The 17951-nt window shown below is 40.4% G+C and overlaps 1 protein-coding gene across 1 annotated transcript in view; it reads right to left on the bottom strand.

Annotated features, from left to right (window-relative positions):
• The window catches only part of plekhh2 (pleckstrin homology domain containing, family H (with MyTH4 domain) member 2), a 117785-nt gene that overhangs the window by 11867 nt on the left and 87967 nt on the right, over positions 1 to 17951 (bottom strand). Inside the window, exons 21-27 of the mRNA XM_080200620.1 lie at positions 15925 to 16022; positions 13152 to 13329; positions 12370 to 12525; positions 8477 to 8574; positions 5422 to 5563; positions 2437 to 2582; positions 2013 to 2142 (exon numbers count right to left, since the gene is read on the bottom strand). Of these exons, the coding sequence (XP_080056746.1) occupies positions 2013 to 2142; positions 2437 to 2582; positions 5422 to 5563; positions 8477 to 8574; positions 12370 to 12525; positions 13152 to 13329; positions 15925 to 16022 (948 nt within the window). The remainder of the gene's footprint in view (positions 1 to 2012; positions 2143 to 2436; positions 2583 to 5421; positions 5564 to 8476; positions 8575 to 12369; positions 12526 to 13151; positions 13330 to 15924; positions 16023 to 17951) is intronic.

Genomic DNA, 17951 nt, shown 5'->3' with positions numbered 1-17951 from the left:
TGAATTTCAATGAGTATAGTCCCAGTTTGCTCAGTCTCTCCTCATAAGCCAACCCTCATCTCCAGAATCAACCTAGTCTAAGTGCATCTGTAGAAGTTGCTAAGAGTTGTAACAGATATGGCAAATTTCATTAGTCTCCTGAGAAAGTAGAGGCATTGATGGGCTTTCTTAACTATAGTGTCCGCAGGGTGAACGATAACCAAAAGTCAAAAACAATAGAAGCTTTAGATTAGTCACATCATGGAAATGTGCTGAAAACCATTACTACTTAGCGTGTATGACCTTCGTCAATTTTTCACAACCACAGGTAATGCATTAAAGTTAATGATCAATTTTCTACATGATAGGAACATGTTTAAAATTTACCTTCTGAGCACTGACAATTGGGATGTGGCCATAACCTCTTCTGCACCCCATCCAGTGCCAGTATATCCTTTCTCAAGTAAGGAGACCAAAACTGTAAACAGTACTCTAGGTATGGCCTCACCAGCACCTTATACAGCTGCAACATAACCTCCCTGTTTTTGAACTTCATTCCTCTAGCAATGAAGGACAAAATTCCATTTGCCTTCTTAATTACCTGCTGCACCTGTAAACCAAATTTTTGAGATTCATGCACAAGGACACTCAGGTTCCTCTGCACAGCAGCATGCTGCTTTTTTTTCCCATTTAAGTAATAGTCCATTTTGCTACTATTCCTACCAAAATGGATGACTTCACATTTACCAACATTGTATCCCATCTGTCAGACCTTTGCTCACTCAGACTATCTATATCCTTTTGCAGACTTTCAGCATCCTCTACACACTTTGCTCTGCCACTCATCTTAGTGTCATCTGCAAATTTTGACACAGTACACTTGGCCTCCAACTCCAAATCATCTATGTAGATCGTAAACATTTGTGGTCCCAACACTGATCCCTGAGGCACACCACTAGTCTCTGATCGCCAACCAGAAAAACATCCATTTACTCCCATTCTTTGCTCTCCGTTAACCAATCCTCTATCCATGCTAATACATTACCCGTGCACCTTTATCTTATGCAGCAGCCTTTGGTGCTGCACCTTTGGTGCCTTCTGGAAATCCAGATACACCACATCCATAGGTTCCCTATTTTCTACTGCACATGTGAAGTTCTCAAAGAATTTCACCAAATTAGTCAAACATGACCTGTCCTTAATGAACCCATGCTGCGTCTTTCCAATGGGACAATTTATATCCAGATGTCTCACTATTTCTTCCTTGATTATATATTCAAGCATTTTCCCTAATATAGAAATTAAGCTAACCAGCCTGTGGTTACTTGCCTTTTGTCTACCTCCTTTTTTAAACAGTGGCATCACATCTGCTGTTTTCCAATCTGTGGGAATCACTCCAGAGTCCAGCAAATTTTGGTAAATTACCACTTGCGCATTTGCTATTTCCCCGCCATCTCTTTTAGTACCCAGGGATGCATTCCATCAGGGCTAGGTGACTTGTCTACCTTTAGCTCCATTAGCTTGCCTCTTTCGTGATAATGATAGTTTCTAGGTTCTCACTTGCCACAGCCTTCTTGTCATCAATTTTTGGCACGTTATTTGTGTCTTCCACTGAAGACCGACACAAAATATCTGTTACGCATTTACATGTCTTTTCATCGTTATCTAGAAGGGAGGACAGTCAGAGGTTTATTCCCTTCTGCCAGTGTCAGTCTATAGCCACCTACATCATGTTTGTGTGAACTTCAGTTGGAGTAGCTCCATCTCCACTGCTATTTGTTGGGAAAGCAACTTCTTCTGCTCAGTGTTTCCACACAAATGTACAACTTATATTGTGTCTCACCATTAAACCATATATATGAATATATAATGTAAAAATGAAGGAAGGAATGAACGAAATAACAAAGCTAAGTATATTTAAAACTAGGTCTCAGCTGGTACTTTATGACACATTTACTCTGCACAATGTCACAATGATAAAAGAAAATTCACACATGGAAATCAAACCTGGATAAGAGTAAACAGGATCCTACCTTTGTTGCAAACAGTTTTGCTCCAAAGAAAGGCCACTTCCTTGCTACAGTAAAGTAAATGCGCACACAGTCAGCAGTAGCACGTCCGCGCAGAGCCATCCATTTAGTAGAAAGTCGCTGACATAGCTGCCTAAAGTAGACACACAATAGTACAGTAAAACAGTATTTTCCACTGCATTAATTTATTCAAAATATATGTTTGAACATTGTGATTATTTTTATTTCCATAAGTTAAGGTGTGTTTTGGAATGCTACCAGTGAAAAGCTGATGACTTTATTTCAGCACTCAAGTAGTTGTACAATAAACACAATGATTCTTTCAACAACTGTATAGAGCTACATCATCAATTACTTAAATATTTACTGAAAAGAGTAGCAAAGTTATAGAAAACTGGCAGGTGTACTGAATGGATTCCATACATACTTAATTTGCTCATCTGTACAGCCTTGTTTATATCTTTTTGGATAAAATTTCTCAATTACTTGCTTCAGTGTTTGGTTTGATTTGGATTGGATTGAGATCTGAGCTGCTGGAGTCGAAAACGGTCGCTCAAAGTCTCCAAACTCCACCTAATGAAAAATGCATAATTAATTGCTGTTGTGCCATCTCACCCTTAGACTGTTTAAAATGCATTACAAGAGAGTCAAATTTGTCAAAAATATTATTTTAATTTGGACATCCTAATACTAAAAGTTCTTGCTGAGAAAAGCTGCAATGTTAAATAGGATTCACAAACTGGCAAAAATCAATGAATTGCTACAGGAAATTAAGTCTCCACCTAAAGTGCCAGTCTGAATTATATCCTTTTAATCTATGGCAGTTTGAAATTTCTTGACATATTACCAAAAAGGTCAATGGTGCAATCTGTTGGAAGCTTTTGTGCTCTATTAGTCAGCCTCTGCTGAACCAGCAACATGGTGCTTCGTCAGGTTTTAGCATCTCCAGCCAAGAAATATAAAAAAATCAGGGTGCCGCTCCTAACTGCTGTTCACCATCCTTGCTGGGAGAATTTTGGTTACAGATGGGTCCAGCTCAGTATGATAGTCCTCAGCATTATTTCTCTTAGATTGCATCATCCTGTAGGGAATGACCAAATTTGAAGGGCTGCTGATGTCATGATTCCATCATGTGTCATTGGATTAAAGGGGTTAAACAGAGGTAAGTTAAAAATGTTAACTTTTTTTGCTCATCAAGGGTTCAGCACATTTTTCTGATACACATTCCAAGCTTGAACAAAATTATAAGAGGTGTTTTTAACTATGATGAATCGAAGAGGAGCAGTGGAAAAGCAACAACTCAATCTGCTGCTTTGTTCCTGTCAATCTGGGATTTTGATGTGGAGATGCCGGCATTGGACTGGGGAAAACACAGTTATAAGTCTCACAACATCAGATTAAAGTCCAACAGGTTTATTTGGCAGTAGATGCCACTACCTTTCGGTGCGCTGCTCCTTCGTCAAGTGAGTGGGGAGTTCTGATCACAAACAGGGCATATAAAGGCACACAGAGTTTACAGAATACTGATTAGAATGCGCGTCTTTACAGGTCTTAAAGGTGCAGACAATGTGAGTGGAGATAGCATTAAGCATAGATTAAAGAGATGTGTATTGTTTCCAGACAGAACAGTAAATGAGATGTTGCAAGCCCAGGCAAATCATGGGGGTTACAGATAGTGTGATATGAACCCAAGATCCCGGTTGAGGCTGTCCTCATGTGTGCGGAACTTAGCTATCAGTTTCTGCTCAGCGACTCTGTGCTGTTGTATGTCATGAAGGCTGCCTTGGAGAACGTTTACCCGAAGATCAGAGGCCGAATGCCCATGACCGCTGAAGTGTTTGCCAATGGGAAGGGAATAGTCTTGCCTGGTGATTGTCGAGCGGTGTTCATTCATCTGTTGTCGTAGTGTCTACATGGTCTCCCCAATGTACAATGCCTCAGGACATCCTTTCCTGCAGCGTATCAGGTAGACAATGTTGGCCGAGTTGCAAGAGTATGTGCCATGTACCTGGTCTCTGGTGTCCCGTGTATCTGGTGTCTAATCTGGGATTTTAACACTGATGGTTTTGGTGAAGGATGAGGTTCATGTCAGACTCTGGCTGTTATTTATGACAACACCAGGTTTTAGTCCAACCTATACCCACATCATGTTATTTATGACAGCAGTTAGCAAGTGTGTAAATAGTGTAGCTCAAATTATATTTTAAAATATGTCTAAAGTCTAGAATTCAAAATTCTTCAGTTCTCCAATCTGGGTCATAAGAGTCGTGAAAGAGAAAATTCCCTTCTGTTACCACACAGTATTCTTACTACTGTTAATGGTCACACGTATTTGTGGTGCAATTTTGTACTGTTGTAATATTGCTTTTTAACTGTAGTATTAGGGTATTTAGGATTGTAAGGGTTAATATGTGGGAGTCTGGAAACATTATGATCTAGAGAGTCATATAATTTATTCTTTCATGGGATGTGGGTGTTGTTAACAAGGCATGCACTTTTTGCCCATCCTTAATTGAGTAGCTTGTGGGGCCAATTCAGAGGGCAGTTAAGAGTCAACCACATTGCTGTAGATCTGGAGTCAAATGCAGGCTACACCAGGTAAGAATGGCAGATTTCCTTCCAGAAAGAACATTAGCAAACAAGATGAGTTTTTAGGACAATTGATGATCATTTAATGGTTACTGTTATTGGCTTTCAATTGTAGATTGATTAATTCATGGCTGCCTGGCGGGATTTGAACCCATGTTCGCAGAGCAATAGCCTGAATCTTTGGATTACTAGTCTAGTGACATCCCATTATACAACCATCTCCCCAGGAGTAGTAGACTGTAGTAGTGAGTCTGACAGAAGTCTGCATGAAGATATAACACAGACTGAGTGTGTGTTATATGGTAGCACAATGAAAAAATTTAGAAACCCTATAGTGCAGAAAGAGGCCATCTGTCCCATCGAGTCTGTACTGACCACAATCCCACCCAGGCCCTACCCACTTATCCCTACACATTTACCCTCTAATCCCTCTAACCTACGCATCTCAGGACACTAAGGGGCAATTTTAGCATGGCCAATCAACCTAACCCGCACATCTTTAGACTGTCAGAGGAAACCGGAGCACCTGGAGGAAACCAACGTAGACATGAGGAGGATGTGCAAACTCCACACAGACAGTGACCCGAGCCGGGAATCAAATCCAGGTCCCTGGAGCTGTGAAGCAGCAGTGCTAACCACGGTGCTACCGTGCTGCCCCAATTAATAGGGGCGTAAAGAAAGAGAAATACTTATAAAATTGTTTTAACACAGTTGGGTTTTATGCATCTGAACACTTATGTATTTAGCTAATACATTTCCTCTTTATCAATTAACATGAGACAAATGATTGAAATTGGAATTATTTAACAAGTTACACTCTTACCTGAGCTAGGAGCGCCGCCATTTCTAATGCAAGTTCTTTGTTTACAGGAAAGTGTCCATTTACAATTTCAACATTTGTTTGGTACATCAGCAATAGTTTCTCTCGATCTGTTTCCGAACGAGCTTGTGAAGAGAAATAGAGCCTGTGAATGTGAAAACAGTGTAAAACTGTCATTCAAAATCAAAATCTGTGTCAGTGTTGACGAAGGCTCCTGCTCAAGACATTAATCTATCTGTCTTTCCCTTTGAGCTGTTGTCTTCTCCTGTCCAGATAGTCTTTGAGGTGGATTCATTACAATCTTCAAAAATGCAAATTTCTCAGAACTTATTTTATTATTAAAAAATGATGTGAATATTTATTTAGGAGACTGGACAGACATACAGGAAGCAGAGATAATGAGTAAACTTGAAAGTAAAAACCTTGTGAATTCTGATAGGGGGTACTATTTTAAAGTTAGGAGTCACCTTTTTAGGACAGGGATAAGGAGATTTATTTTTCTCTCAGAAAGTTGTGCGACTTTGAAATCTCTGCCTCAAAAGGCAATGAAGGTGGGTTATTGAATATTTTTAAGGTAAAGGTAGATAGATTCTTGTCAGACCAGGGAATGAAAGGTAATTGGGTAGATGACAATGTGGAATTCGAGACACAAACAGATCAGCCATGATCTTACTGAATGGCAGAGTGCTCAAGGGACTTGAATGGCGTACTTGTGTTCCTATTGCAAATGCTCATATGTCTATTCACTGGGTGAGATTTCCAGTTGGTGAGGGGGACGGAATTCTGGTTGGGAAGTCTGAGTTTCCTTGAATGCTGCACAGTTTTAACTCCATGGTGGTATGTTTCCTTAAATGGTTCCCCACCTGGAAGCCAGGTGCACTGGTAGGTTTAGCTCCCTGTCAGGTGGGGAACACTGTACAAGAGGCCCAGCCCCAGGAGCAGGTAAGTTTCTTAAGACAACAAAATATTCTCATTATAGGACGTGATATATACTTGTGGCGAATTCTTGTCATGAGGTGGGTTCATTCTATTCGGTGATGTATGAATAAATGAAAAAATAGAATCAGAAAGTATGAAAGACAGAAATTAAGCTGTTCATAGAAAAGTGTAGACAGCAGCCACCCACAGAAGATGATATAAAATGTTTTGCTGATATAAGGAAAGTTACAGGAGTTCAAGGAAATTGAAGAGCTCTGCCAGTCAGCAATAAGCAAATAATTGTGTATCAGTTGCAGGTAGGTTAAGTTCCTGAGAAAAGAAAGAAAGTTTGTGCTAACAGGAGAAGACAGATGCTAGAAGGAGGGTTTAACTTCTGTGATAGAAAGAGATTGGTCAACCTGTTGCCTGGAAGCAGTCCCAAAAGGAAGAGTTCACCTTACCATACCAAGATGCAAGGATGAAGTTGCATATAAAATCTGGAAATCTCTGCAAAAATTTTAAACTTATCAGTAGGAACGAATGATTGGACTTTAACACAATAGACTGGCTTTTCAATTATCTTAACTTGTTGGCTTTATATAGAATCTAATCTAAATTTACGTTGCTGACTTTATATCAATCTTGGATGTTAGGCGTAATGTTAACTTGTAATGAATAGAACTTGATTGATGCTGAGTTGCCGTAATCCACTTTTATTGCCTATGCAATCTCCAATATTAATTGCATCTATTAATAATGTCTAACCCATATCTTGAGAGGTTTATTATCAACAAAATAATGACCAGCACCTAAATTTGTTAATAAAGGAAAATTAGTTTGTGATTTTGTAGTCTGACTTTCCTGTTTGAATATTTTGACAAGCAGTGATATACTCATCATTGAGTGGATTTGAAGCATCATATCTCAATAAATGGTAATGTAAATGCAATATAATTTGGGCCAATTTATCTTAAGAGGATCCAGTACTTCTCTTGACATGGATGAACAATTTGAAAATTTTTGGATGAGTTAAAATAAAGGGATTAAAAGTTCATCTGAAATCCTTAGATTAATATTCTTTACAAAGATCCTGGATTAAACAAAACAGAAAATGCTGAAAAGTTCAGTAGGTCTGGCAGCTCTGTGGAGAGAGAAACAGAGTGGCGGGATTTTATGGCCTTGCTTGTGCTGAAACTGTAAAATCCCACTCGAGGTCAATGGACCTTTTCGTCATTTGCCCCTTGCCTGCTCTGATTCCTGTGGTGGGCAGGACAGTAAAATTCTAGGCAACATTTCAGGTCCATATGACTTCTTCAGATTTCAAGCATCCTAGTACTCTGCTTTTACCTTAAAGTTATTGGGATTCCTGATTAAAGCATTGTTATGCCTTCAGCTGGGAACATGAAGATGTTCAATTCAATAACTTACAAAAAGAGCTCATCTTCTGTAGTCCCAATGGATCAAATATTCAATATATTAAAAAAAAATAGTGTCTTTCACAAACCCAGGATGTCAAAAGCTTTACAATTAATGAAGTCCTTTTGAAGTGCCCTCACTATGCATGCATTTTTCTAGAAATTTCCACCCAAAATCTATTGGCCTTTGGCTGCTCTTTGAATTTCTCATGATGTTGAGCGAAGGATGAACGAGCTGACCAGGATGCCAGTAAGAACATCTAACACTTCTTCAAAATAATGCCATGGTACATCACCTGGGAGGCAGTATCCTTGAGTCATGAAAGACATGATACAAATGCAATTTTCTTGTCTTTATCGACATGAGGTAGCTGTTTAAATGAGTTTCTCAAATAGTATACAAAAGAGCATTTAACCAGATGTGGGATTTCAGGCAATGCTTGAACTAGGTAGTTGTTGACATGTTCACAAACTATTAACTTGATAACTCTTGTATATCTCAATTACAATCAGAAGTACTTCTGTTGGGTTGGAAATTTTTTTTTGTGTTGACAATATTAAAAAATAATACAATCCAATTCCAAACATCTCCTAATTTGGTACTGGAATATAATTAAACAAAGAATAATAAAAGAATAGTTGTTGTAATTCTTGTAAGGAATATGGTAAAACTGAGGAAGGATAAGTAAACATTCTCACTAACTCTGTCTGCTTCAATCATTTACCTGTTTTTATAAGTTAGCCGGACAGTCCTAGTTCCCTCAAATTTTCCAGGATGCTGTTCTTTAGAGGTCTGCTCCCATTTGCATATTATGTCGCAAATCTTAATGAAGAAATTAAGATTACTGAAATGCTTTTCTACCACATTACTAGCAATGTAACACAAAGTGACATTAGACAAACACTGAAATGCAGTGCATAAGATGCTAATGTGGCACAGATGTATTTGAACAAACCAAAAATGTAAATTTCATAATGTAGTGAACAAAAGAACTCCAAATGCCCAATGTACAGGAATTTAAAAGTAATGATTTGGAAAATTCCTTGAACACTCTTCTGGGTTGCAAAACAATCTATTTTTAAAATCACAATTTATAGTCAATTATTAATTAAACCATCTTATTCTATTATAACTTGTATGAGAAAATTAATTTGAACAAGTTTTAAACTGAAAAAAAAACGAGTCTATCTGTATCACTTAAATGATCACTTTACAAAATTTTACAAGAGATGGGAGAAGCCTAGGCTGGCCAGGGCCTTGTGGGTAATTAACAATCAATTAAAGGCCATTTCCTGCCCAGCTTCAATTTTGGGAGGAGTTGAGGGGTGGTGGGGATGCCCAGAAAGACACACTGTTCAGGCCACAGGCACAAAAAGTGGATGGGGCCCCTCTGTCAACAGCCTCCTTTCTGCACTGGATGTCCCAGCTCCCCCTCACTCTGCTCCCCTTAAGTGCTCTCCCTCCCCTCATTCTGTCTCATTTAAGATATTTAGCAGATGCAGGCCACTTCACCTTCTAGCAGTGCGAGGAATACAAATAACCAATTCGGCTGAAACTAAGAAAACGATTGATTGTAAAAACCCAAAAACATAAAAGGAAGCCATATGCATTGGAGATGGAGACAGGAAGACAGTCATCAGCCCATGTCTCTGCCCCAAGCTTTGAGCGAGAGACTTTTGTGGAAGGTCCCGGGCAGCAGTGAATCAGTCCATTCTAAGTTTAAACTTCCTTGGAAATTTCCACGTATGTCAATGTGCAAGGACTTTCAAGGGGCTCTGATGTGCATCTGGTTTCCAATAATTCAGAGACTGGAAGATTTGGATTTATATTTCACAAGTAGCAGTAAATGAAACTGGGAAACGGAACCTCACAAACCTACTTTCAAACAAATGATATTCTTTTGAACATACTTGTGCAATCAGGTTGTACCAGCAGTTTGTTGCAGGTAGCATCTCAGGTGCAGCAGTCCACTAGCTATTATGTGACACGTTTGACAAGGTACCACACAAGAGGTTATTGCAGAAGGTCAGGGGACATGGAGTTGGGGGTAGGGTGTTAGCGTGGATAGAGGATTGGTTGTCAAATAGGAGGCAGAGAGTGGGGGTCAATGGGTGCTATTCGGATTGGCGGTTGGTGACTAGTGGGGTGCCCCAGGGGTCGGTGCTGGGGCCTCAGCTATTTACCATTTATATAGATGATCTGGAGGAGGGAACCGAGTGCAGGGTGTCGAAATTTGCTGATGACACCAAGATTGGGGGAAAGGCAAATTGTGCGGAGGGTGTGGAGAGTCTGCAGAAGGATCTAGATAGGCTGGGCGAATGGGCCAGGAAATGGCAAATGGAATTTAATGTTGGCAAGTGTGAGGTGGTCCACTTTGGTAGGAAGAATGGTAGGAAGGACTATTACTTACGTGGCGAAAAACTGCAGCAGGCGACGGTGCAGAGGGACCTTGGGGTCCTTGTGCATGAGTCGCAAAAACCCAGCTTGCAGGTGCAGCAGGTGGTCAGGAAGGCAAATGGGATGCTGGCCTTTATAGCGAGGGGGATTGAATATAAAAGTAGGGAGGTCTTGCTGCAGCTGTATAGGGCATTGGTGAGGCCGCAGCTGGAGTACTGTGTGCAGTTTTGGGCGCCGCACCTGCGCAAGGATATTTTGGCCCTGGAGGGAGTGCAGAGGAGGTTTACTAGGCTGATACCGGAGTTGAGGGGGTTGAGCTATGAGGAGAGGCTGAATAAACTAGGCTTGTACTCGCTAGAGTTTAGAAGAATGAGGGGAGATCTCATTGAGACGTATAAGATGATGAATGGGATGGATAGGATAGAGGTGGAGAGACTCTTCCCGCTCAAAAAAGACAGTAGGACTAGGGGGCACAGCCTCAAGATAAAGGGGAGGCGGTTTAGAACGGAGTTGAGGAGGAACTTCTTCACTCAAAGGGTGGTGAATCTCTGGAATTCTCTGCCCGTTGAAGTGGTGGAGGCTGCCTCGCTAAATATTTTTAAGAAGCGGGTTGATGGGTTTTTGATAAGAGAGGGGATTAAGGGTTATGGGGAGAGGGCGGGAAAGTGGAACTGAGCCACAACAGATCAGCCATGATCTTATTGAATGGCGGGGCAGGCTCGAAGGGCTAGATGGCCTACTCCTGCTCCTATTTCTTATGTTATGTTCTTATACCTGTAGTAAGCCCCTCTCACTCCCAAACTGGAGGTCTTAATAGCCGTTGAAGTTTCCTCCATGGATATTCAGACTGCGGACCTAGGAGCTTTTTTTTATGCGTATGCAGTAAGTTTTTTAGCTTGTAATCAGTAATCACCAAGCCAGGCAATAGCTTCTGCAATGGCTAAACGGAACTCTATAAGCCCTCTGTGAATTTTGTCAGGGGGCTGTCTTCAATGATATGAGTCATTGATTGGGGTGCACCACAGCTGCAGTCCAGGATCTTGGTAATCCAGATTGGAATGTGCTATCCTTTCTACCTTTGACAGGCTTGGAAACAAAAAAAACACAGGTCAGGACTTGTCCACTGATCTCATTGGTGCCACTGGGAGTGCTTTTCTGCTGACAGTGGTCATTGTGAGAGACAGCTTAGCAGCAGAAACATGGCTGGGAACGTGCACAGTTTTAGATGCTGTGTCTCAGGTAGAAATTCATCTAAGCTTGAACCTTATATCCCTGTGCATATGATGGAAAACATGCAGGACCAGGCTGCTCATGCAGAGCAGAAATGGTTTCAGCCAATAGTAGATCCATTTCAGGACTCACATACCAGGAAAACTAGGCTAGTTTAACATTAAGATTCTTATGCATAGACATGTACCTGCATAAATCATATATTTCAGATAGCACCTAGGGGAAACATTAGGTTGTGGTAAACAATGAATGCTTTGTACACTATTAATAAGGAAAAGTACTGCAGAATTAAACACTCAGCACTCACTACATAATATGATATGACATGAAAAATTCTGGTTGCTGTGAGTGTTTTAGGTATTTTAGGGAAAAGCACATTTTTGGAAGCCTTGTGAACATACAGACAGGATAGTGAGGACATCTGCAAGTTGAAAAAGATATCAATGATACTGCCTCTTTACACAACAAAGTTAAGCACAATGCAACATGCAACAAGAACCCCAGAGTGTTTTACAGCAAATGGAGTATAATGTTAATGTCTGAATTAAGCACCTGTTAAGCTGTGGAATTAATGATATTGGGAGAGTTCAAGATGTTTAACTGAATGAGTTTGATAGGTCAAATAGCTTTGGTTGTCATTAACTTTTCCCCATGTTCCTAATAATTTACAACACACATCAACTACCTTTTTGTGAAAAGTTGTTAGTAGAATTTAATTCTACTAACTTCTACTGTTCTCTCTGTTACCATTTGTTTTTGTGTCTGTGATGACCTGTTAGCTCTATAAAAAGAGTTCTCTCCAGCCTGACGAAGCTAGTTATGATGAAGGGTCCCAATGAAAGACTTATTTTTCTGATCCTGAACAAGTTGCTATACAATTCCAGTTCCTGAGTGTACATATTTATCATGCATGGATTCATGACTCCACCATTAATGAATGACTTAATTTATTAGTATTAATAGTATAACTTATTAGTCTCACTCATTTACCTTTATGTTTCCCCGAGGGCAGTGCTCTTGATCACTTCCTGAGGGATCATCTGTGAAAAGAAAGAATCCAGACTGCACTGGTTTCCTCATGCCAGTATCTTGATTTAGAGTATGTAGAAATTCTTCCACTGTAGTGGATGCATCAAAACCGACTACCTGTACATTTAGACAAAGTAGGGTTATAGGTAATGTAGTTTCAAAAAAGCACAGCATTATGTCATTTAAATTCATTTTAATAGTTTGCTAAACAAGTTTTGTTTTTGGAGGAAACACACATCATTGAGAAGATAATGAACATATCGTGTTCTTAAAAAACTATGAAACAAAAATTTATGATCTCACTATTTTAGACATAAATCATATTTTTCAAATTTTTCTGAACCATTAAGTAGTTCTTTTTGTGTACAGTGAAGTTCTATTGTTACAGTTCTTTTTGTTATAATTCTCCAATCCTTTGTCCTGGGTTTGACTGGAACTCCATTGGAGAAGCAAGGTGCACTTAAATAAGAGCTTGCTGATTCCCAAATGTTTGTAATGGTCAGGTTTGACAGAGATTTCATAAGTTTTGCCATGCAGAAATGTGAACAATTAATTTTTATTGTAATGCAATAAAACCTTTAGGATTATAACTTTTACTACTGGTTGTTTAGTAATAAAGAACGACATTGCCTTTACATTGCATGTCATTATCACATTCTCAAGATGATTCAACACAATTAACATCCAATAAATTACAAGTCACTATTCTTAATTGTTTTTATATTGTTAAGTAAAATACCAACCTGGTATGTGCCATTCATGAAATGTACAGGAATGCTGAAAGGTAAGGAATGGTGATATGGATTTCTCAAGAGAATCGATAAGATTTCCATTCTGGAAGGCTTTGATTCACGATTACCATTTTTTTGAGTTCTCTCCAGTGATCGTTGACAGTATATGGCATACTTTCCTACTTCGGTCCTAGAATTTATTAAAGGAAAACAATAAAGTCTTTTTTCCCCTTTTGTGACTTACAATGTGAAGCTATACTTTACACTAAATCAAATCACTAGATAAAATCAGTTACCATTATCACTGTGTCCACATTTGTTCCAGTCAGTTTGTAGCAGTCAGATACATTTAAAGTAAGAATAAGGATAGGATTATCTTGATGCGAGAATCTGTCAGTCAAGAATATCCTACGACCATTACTTTATCTCATGACAAAGTAATTAGGCCATAATTTGCAGTGACAGCAACTTTAACGATATCTACTATTGGACAGACATATTTGATAATTTTTTTTGCGCTGAAAGTGCTGAAAATGGCAATGAGGGAAAGTCAGGCATGCATTTTGCAGTCAACAGCAAAGTGTTTGCTTTTCATTATGCTGACAGTTACAGGTCTTTTAGATACTTTTGAGCAACAACTTACTGTCTTGGGTACCTGATGCAGCATGGCACTCTCTACAGAGGATCTATAGAATATGCGAGTAGAGCAAACAACAGCATGACTCTTTAAGCAACCTTACTTAACAAGCCTTACTGAGAAATCCTTAGTCTAAACCTAGAAGTATGCACCAGTAAATATAAATTAGACTTAAATTATGTACAGCAAATGAAACAATAGAAACAAAAGAGGGATTAATAGAGTGAAAGATTATGGGCCCGATGTTAGCATTGTGTCACGCCCGAAACATGTAAAGTCGGGAGTGAGGCCAGTAACACGATCTGCGTCCACGCAGATGCCCACTTTACCAAGGCCCGAAAATGGCCGCGATCCGATTTGTGGCCAAAACGGGCGCAATGGCAATTTAAGTGCATTTGCATGGAATTAATGAACTTCCCGCCCAACTTTATCAGCATTTCCCTCTACCATTGTGTTCACGCATCCAGATTCAGCACAAAACAGACATGCTTGGCAAAAAGTCTGTTTCGGGAGTGTTCCAGCTTTTGAAGAGGTAAGTTCAGTGCTTCCAATAGCTCTTTGACTCAGATCGGGGGGTGGGGGGGGGGGGGGGTGGGGAAAGAGGTCAGATGTATCTCTGGTGGAAGGGGGGCGCAGGGGAGGGAGGATAGATTGCTCTTTAGTGGGGGATGGGGAGTGGGGGTGGGAGGGGAGAGCAGAGGGAGGTCACATTGTCATCTGGTGGGGGGCCAGATGGATCTCTGGTTGGGCGGGGGGGTGCTCTGCTGCCACTTTGCGGGTGATCGGTGGGGGAGAAAGGGAGCAGAGGGTTGCAATCGGTCTGTGTAACAGGGGGAGGCAGAAGTGAGTGGATAAGCAGGAAAGGTATGTTGTAGGGGTGCTGTCTGTGTGGGCCATCGCTCCCGAGCTGCTTTATCCGCTATTTGCGACCTGAGAATGACGTTACAGCGGCGTGATTTTCAATTTCTTTTCTAACTGCGCGTGCGCAATTCAGAGCTCCAACTGTTTTAGGCACACTAAGCCCCACCCAAAGCGTGACTTCCAAGCAGGATCTGAATTGCACCCAGATTCAGCACATAGAATGAAAATGGTAAAATCGGGCCCCATGAGTCAGAAAGAAAAGGTTTTAAACTCCCAATATTAAGTAATTTATAAAGAATAAGCATCCAAATTTGTAAAAAAAATAAAGTTTCAATGATAGGATTTTAATCGGTAGCAATTATGACTTATCAATTTATTAGAAATTGAAATATATTTAAATGTACAAGCCTTAATTTTTTCTGCCCTGTTCAATGAATAACTAGTGTGTAAGTATCAACTTCATGTAATTACATATATGTCCATGGCATGTCTATTGATGAGGCATGGTTATAGTGTAGCCAATGGAAGAGCAGGGTAACTGAGAGAGTAATGTTTGCATTAAGTGCATATTGTGGACTCCAGAAGTTGTTGTTCAAATCCATAATAATAGTGCGTACTGTTAGCCACACTGTAATTTTCAATGCAAAATCCAACTCAGGGTATATGGAGCCTGAGTGAACAGGGCAAATTATATTTCCATAAACAATTTTCTTAATTATGGAATGAACAGTGCAAGGATTTTGAAGGGAAGTCAATATTAGAGTGGACAAATTCGATGTGAATCCAGTACATAAAGAAATAGAAAGGGAGGAAGGAAAGGTTAGATTAGGAGAGACAAAAAAAAAGACAGAAAGGAAAATAATAATTAATTTAAAATTTTACATTCTTAAAACCTCCAACAGCAATTAAACTTGAAGGTACAGGATTTATAATAGTTCATTTTCAATGCACTTATTAACACTTATTCAAAGGGTATTTGGACTAAGGTGGATAAGACCTAACTTTTTGTAGAGAATTTTGTTAGTACCTACAGTGCAACTACAGGAACCTCATGCCAGTCAATGCATTTCAATAGTGAGGCCAACAGCAGTGACGTATTTTCACAAAGCTATCAGCACACCACTATCATTCAGATCCACAGCAACTTTTAGATTTCCATATTTAAACTTGCATCTGTCGTTGGGTGAATTTGCTTTGGCTTTGATTATAAGTAACAGTAACCACCATTTACCTCACCATTATTTATACAGAAAATTATGCTGCATTGTTTTGTAGTCCTCTACACACCTTGGATCTGCATTTTGCTGCAGATGATGTTTCAGCAGCCAGAGGAAAGGATGCTGAGGAAGGAAAAGGCCAACACACAGAGCCAATAACTGCCAACCCTAAAAGATAGAGAAGTTCATTTTAGCACATGTGATAATAAAATCATTTCTTAGAATATGCAGGGAATTATTTGTTGATTTCCACACAGAAATATACAATTAATGATATGGATGATTTGTGGACCAATGAAATAGTCGCATATTCTTAAAGCTTTTAGGGAATGCACACTGACTCATACATTTAAGGTGACAGATACAAGATTAAAGGGGACATGGAAAAAATCTTTTTCACCCAGAGGGTGGAGGAGTGTGTCTGGAATTCACTACTACAATTAGTAGTTGAGGTTGAAATGCTCAACTCATTTAAAAAGCTACCCGGACCTGTACCTGAAGTGTTGTAACGTGCAAGGCTACAGACCATGTGTTGATAAGTGGAATTAAATTGAGTGACTGGTTACTTTGGTTTTTTTTCTTTCGATAGTGCAGACATGATGGGCTGAATGAATGCCTTAACTTTTCTATGAATCCATTACACATAAAAGACTGGTTAAAATTATATGAAATGCAACTAATTTACTTAAAAGCACTAGGACTGGGTGGTGCATTGGATTATCACCTTGCTGTTTTGTATCCATAACCTGAGTTCAAATCTAACCAGATTAATGCATCTACTGTCTCTTCACTATGTTATTTGCTTTACTCTAAGTGAATTAAATCTCAAGAATGTTTCTGTTAAGAAAAGTGCTGCATCAAATTTATTAAAATGAAAAATTAAACTGAAGCAAAAGCAACAGATTGTGGCTTATTTGCAATATTTCGCTTAATATTAAGTATACATTTTCAAAAGATAAACGCTCCAAATCTGCGGTGCTCTGATAAAATGAACATGGCTGAAACTCCCCCCCCAAAAAATTAAGTGTCCAATGGTGGGTAAACGGGATAATTTCCCACCTTTTTCTGGGTGTACTTAGTTATATGTGGCACTCTTACCACAGAGTGCCTCACAGAGATTCAGGCCAGTAAGGGGGTGGGGGGGAGCTTATCCTGCCCAGGGAAGGGGGAGGGGGGGTGCGGGGTGCAAGAGACCAACAGCATCCTGCCCAAGAGACTGGCAGCATAGTGCTGAACGGACCATTGCGCATGTGCTGATGTCAGTGGGGAGATTGGCACATGTGCACTGGCCCCCCCAACACTGCCTCCCGATGGTTTCCCAAACTGCACACCCCTGGTCTGGTCCCGCACCTGCACACCTCCCCCCCCCCCCCCCCACCGTCTGCCTCCACAGACCCTGTCCCCTTGGAACTGTCTGGTGTCCGGTGGGCATTGACAGGGTGGCAGGACTGCACTGCCCAGAGAGCATCCTCCTTTCCCAAACCTCCCAGGGGAGGGGGAGCCCTCAAAGGCCTCTGCCCCACCAGCGTGCCCATCACGCCTGGTCCCCATTGCTGGGGCAAATTTTAATCCCCACTTGTGGGAACCTCCCCAGGCAGGGACAGCCGATTGAGTTTTGGGCTTGGTAAAGAGATGCTAAACACTATTAGCATACCATAATTCTGCCATTCCCTGACATGAACATAGAACATAGAACATTACAGCGCAGAACAGGCCCTTCGGCCCACGATGTTGCGCCGACCAGTTAAAAACAACAACAACGACCCACTAACCTAAACCAATCCCTTTTCGTCCATAAACCTGTCCACAGACCTCTTAAACGCCCCCAAACTAGGCGCATTTACAACTGCAGCAGGCAGGGCATTCCAATCCCTCACCACCCTCTGGGTAAAGAACCTACCCCTGACATCTGTCCTATAACTACCCCCCCTTAGTTTAAAGCCATGCCCCCTCGTGCTAGATTTTTCCATCAGAGGAAAAAGGCTATCACTATCCACCCTATCTAAACCTCTAATCATCTTATATGTTTCAATAAGATCCCCCCCTTAGCCGCCTTCTTTCCAGCGAAAACAACCCCAAATCCCTCAGCCTCTCCTC

Source organism: Carcharhinus amblyrhynchos, chromosome 12 (assembly GCF_965287045.1).
Source record: "Carcharhinus amblyrhynchos chromosome 12, sCarAmb.v2.hapA, whole genome shotgun sequence".
NCBI classification, from domain to species: domain Eukaryota; kingdom Metazoa; phylum Chordata; class Chondrichthyes; order Carcharhiniformes; family Carcharhinidae; genus Carcharhinus; species Carcharhinus amblyrhynchos.
Note: the sequence above shows the minus strand (reverse complement) of the source record. Positions and strands in the feature narration are given on the sequence as shown.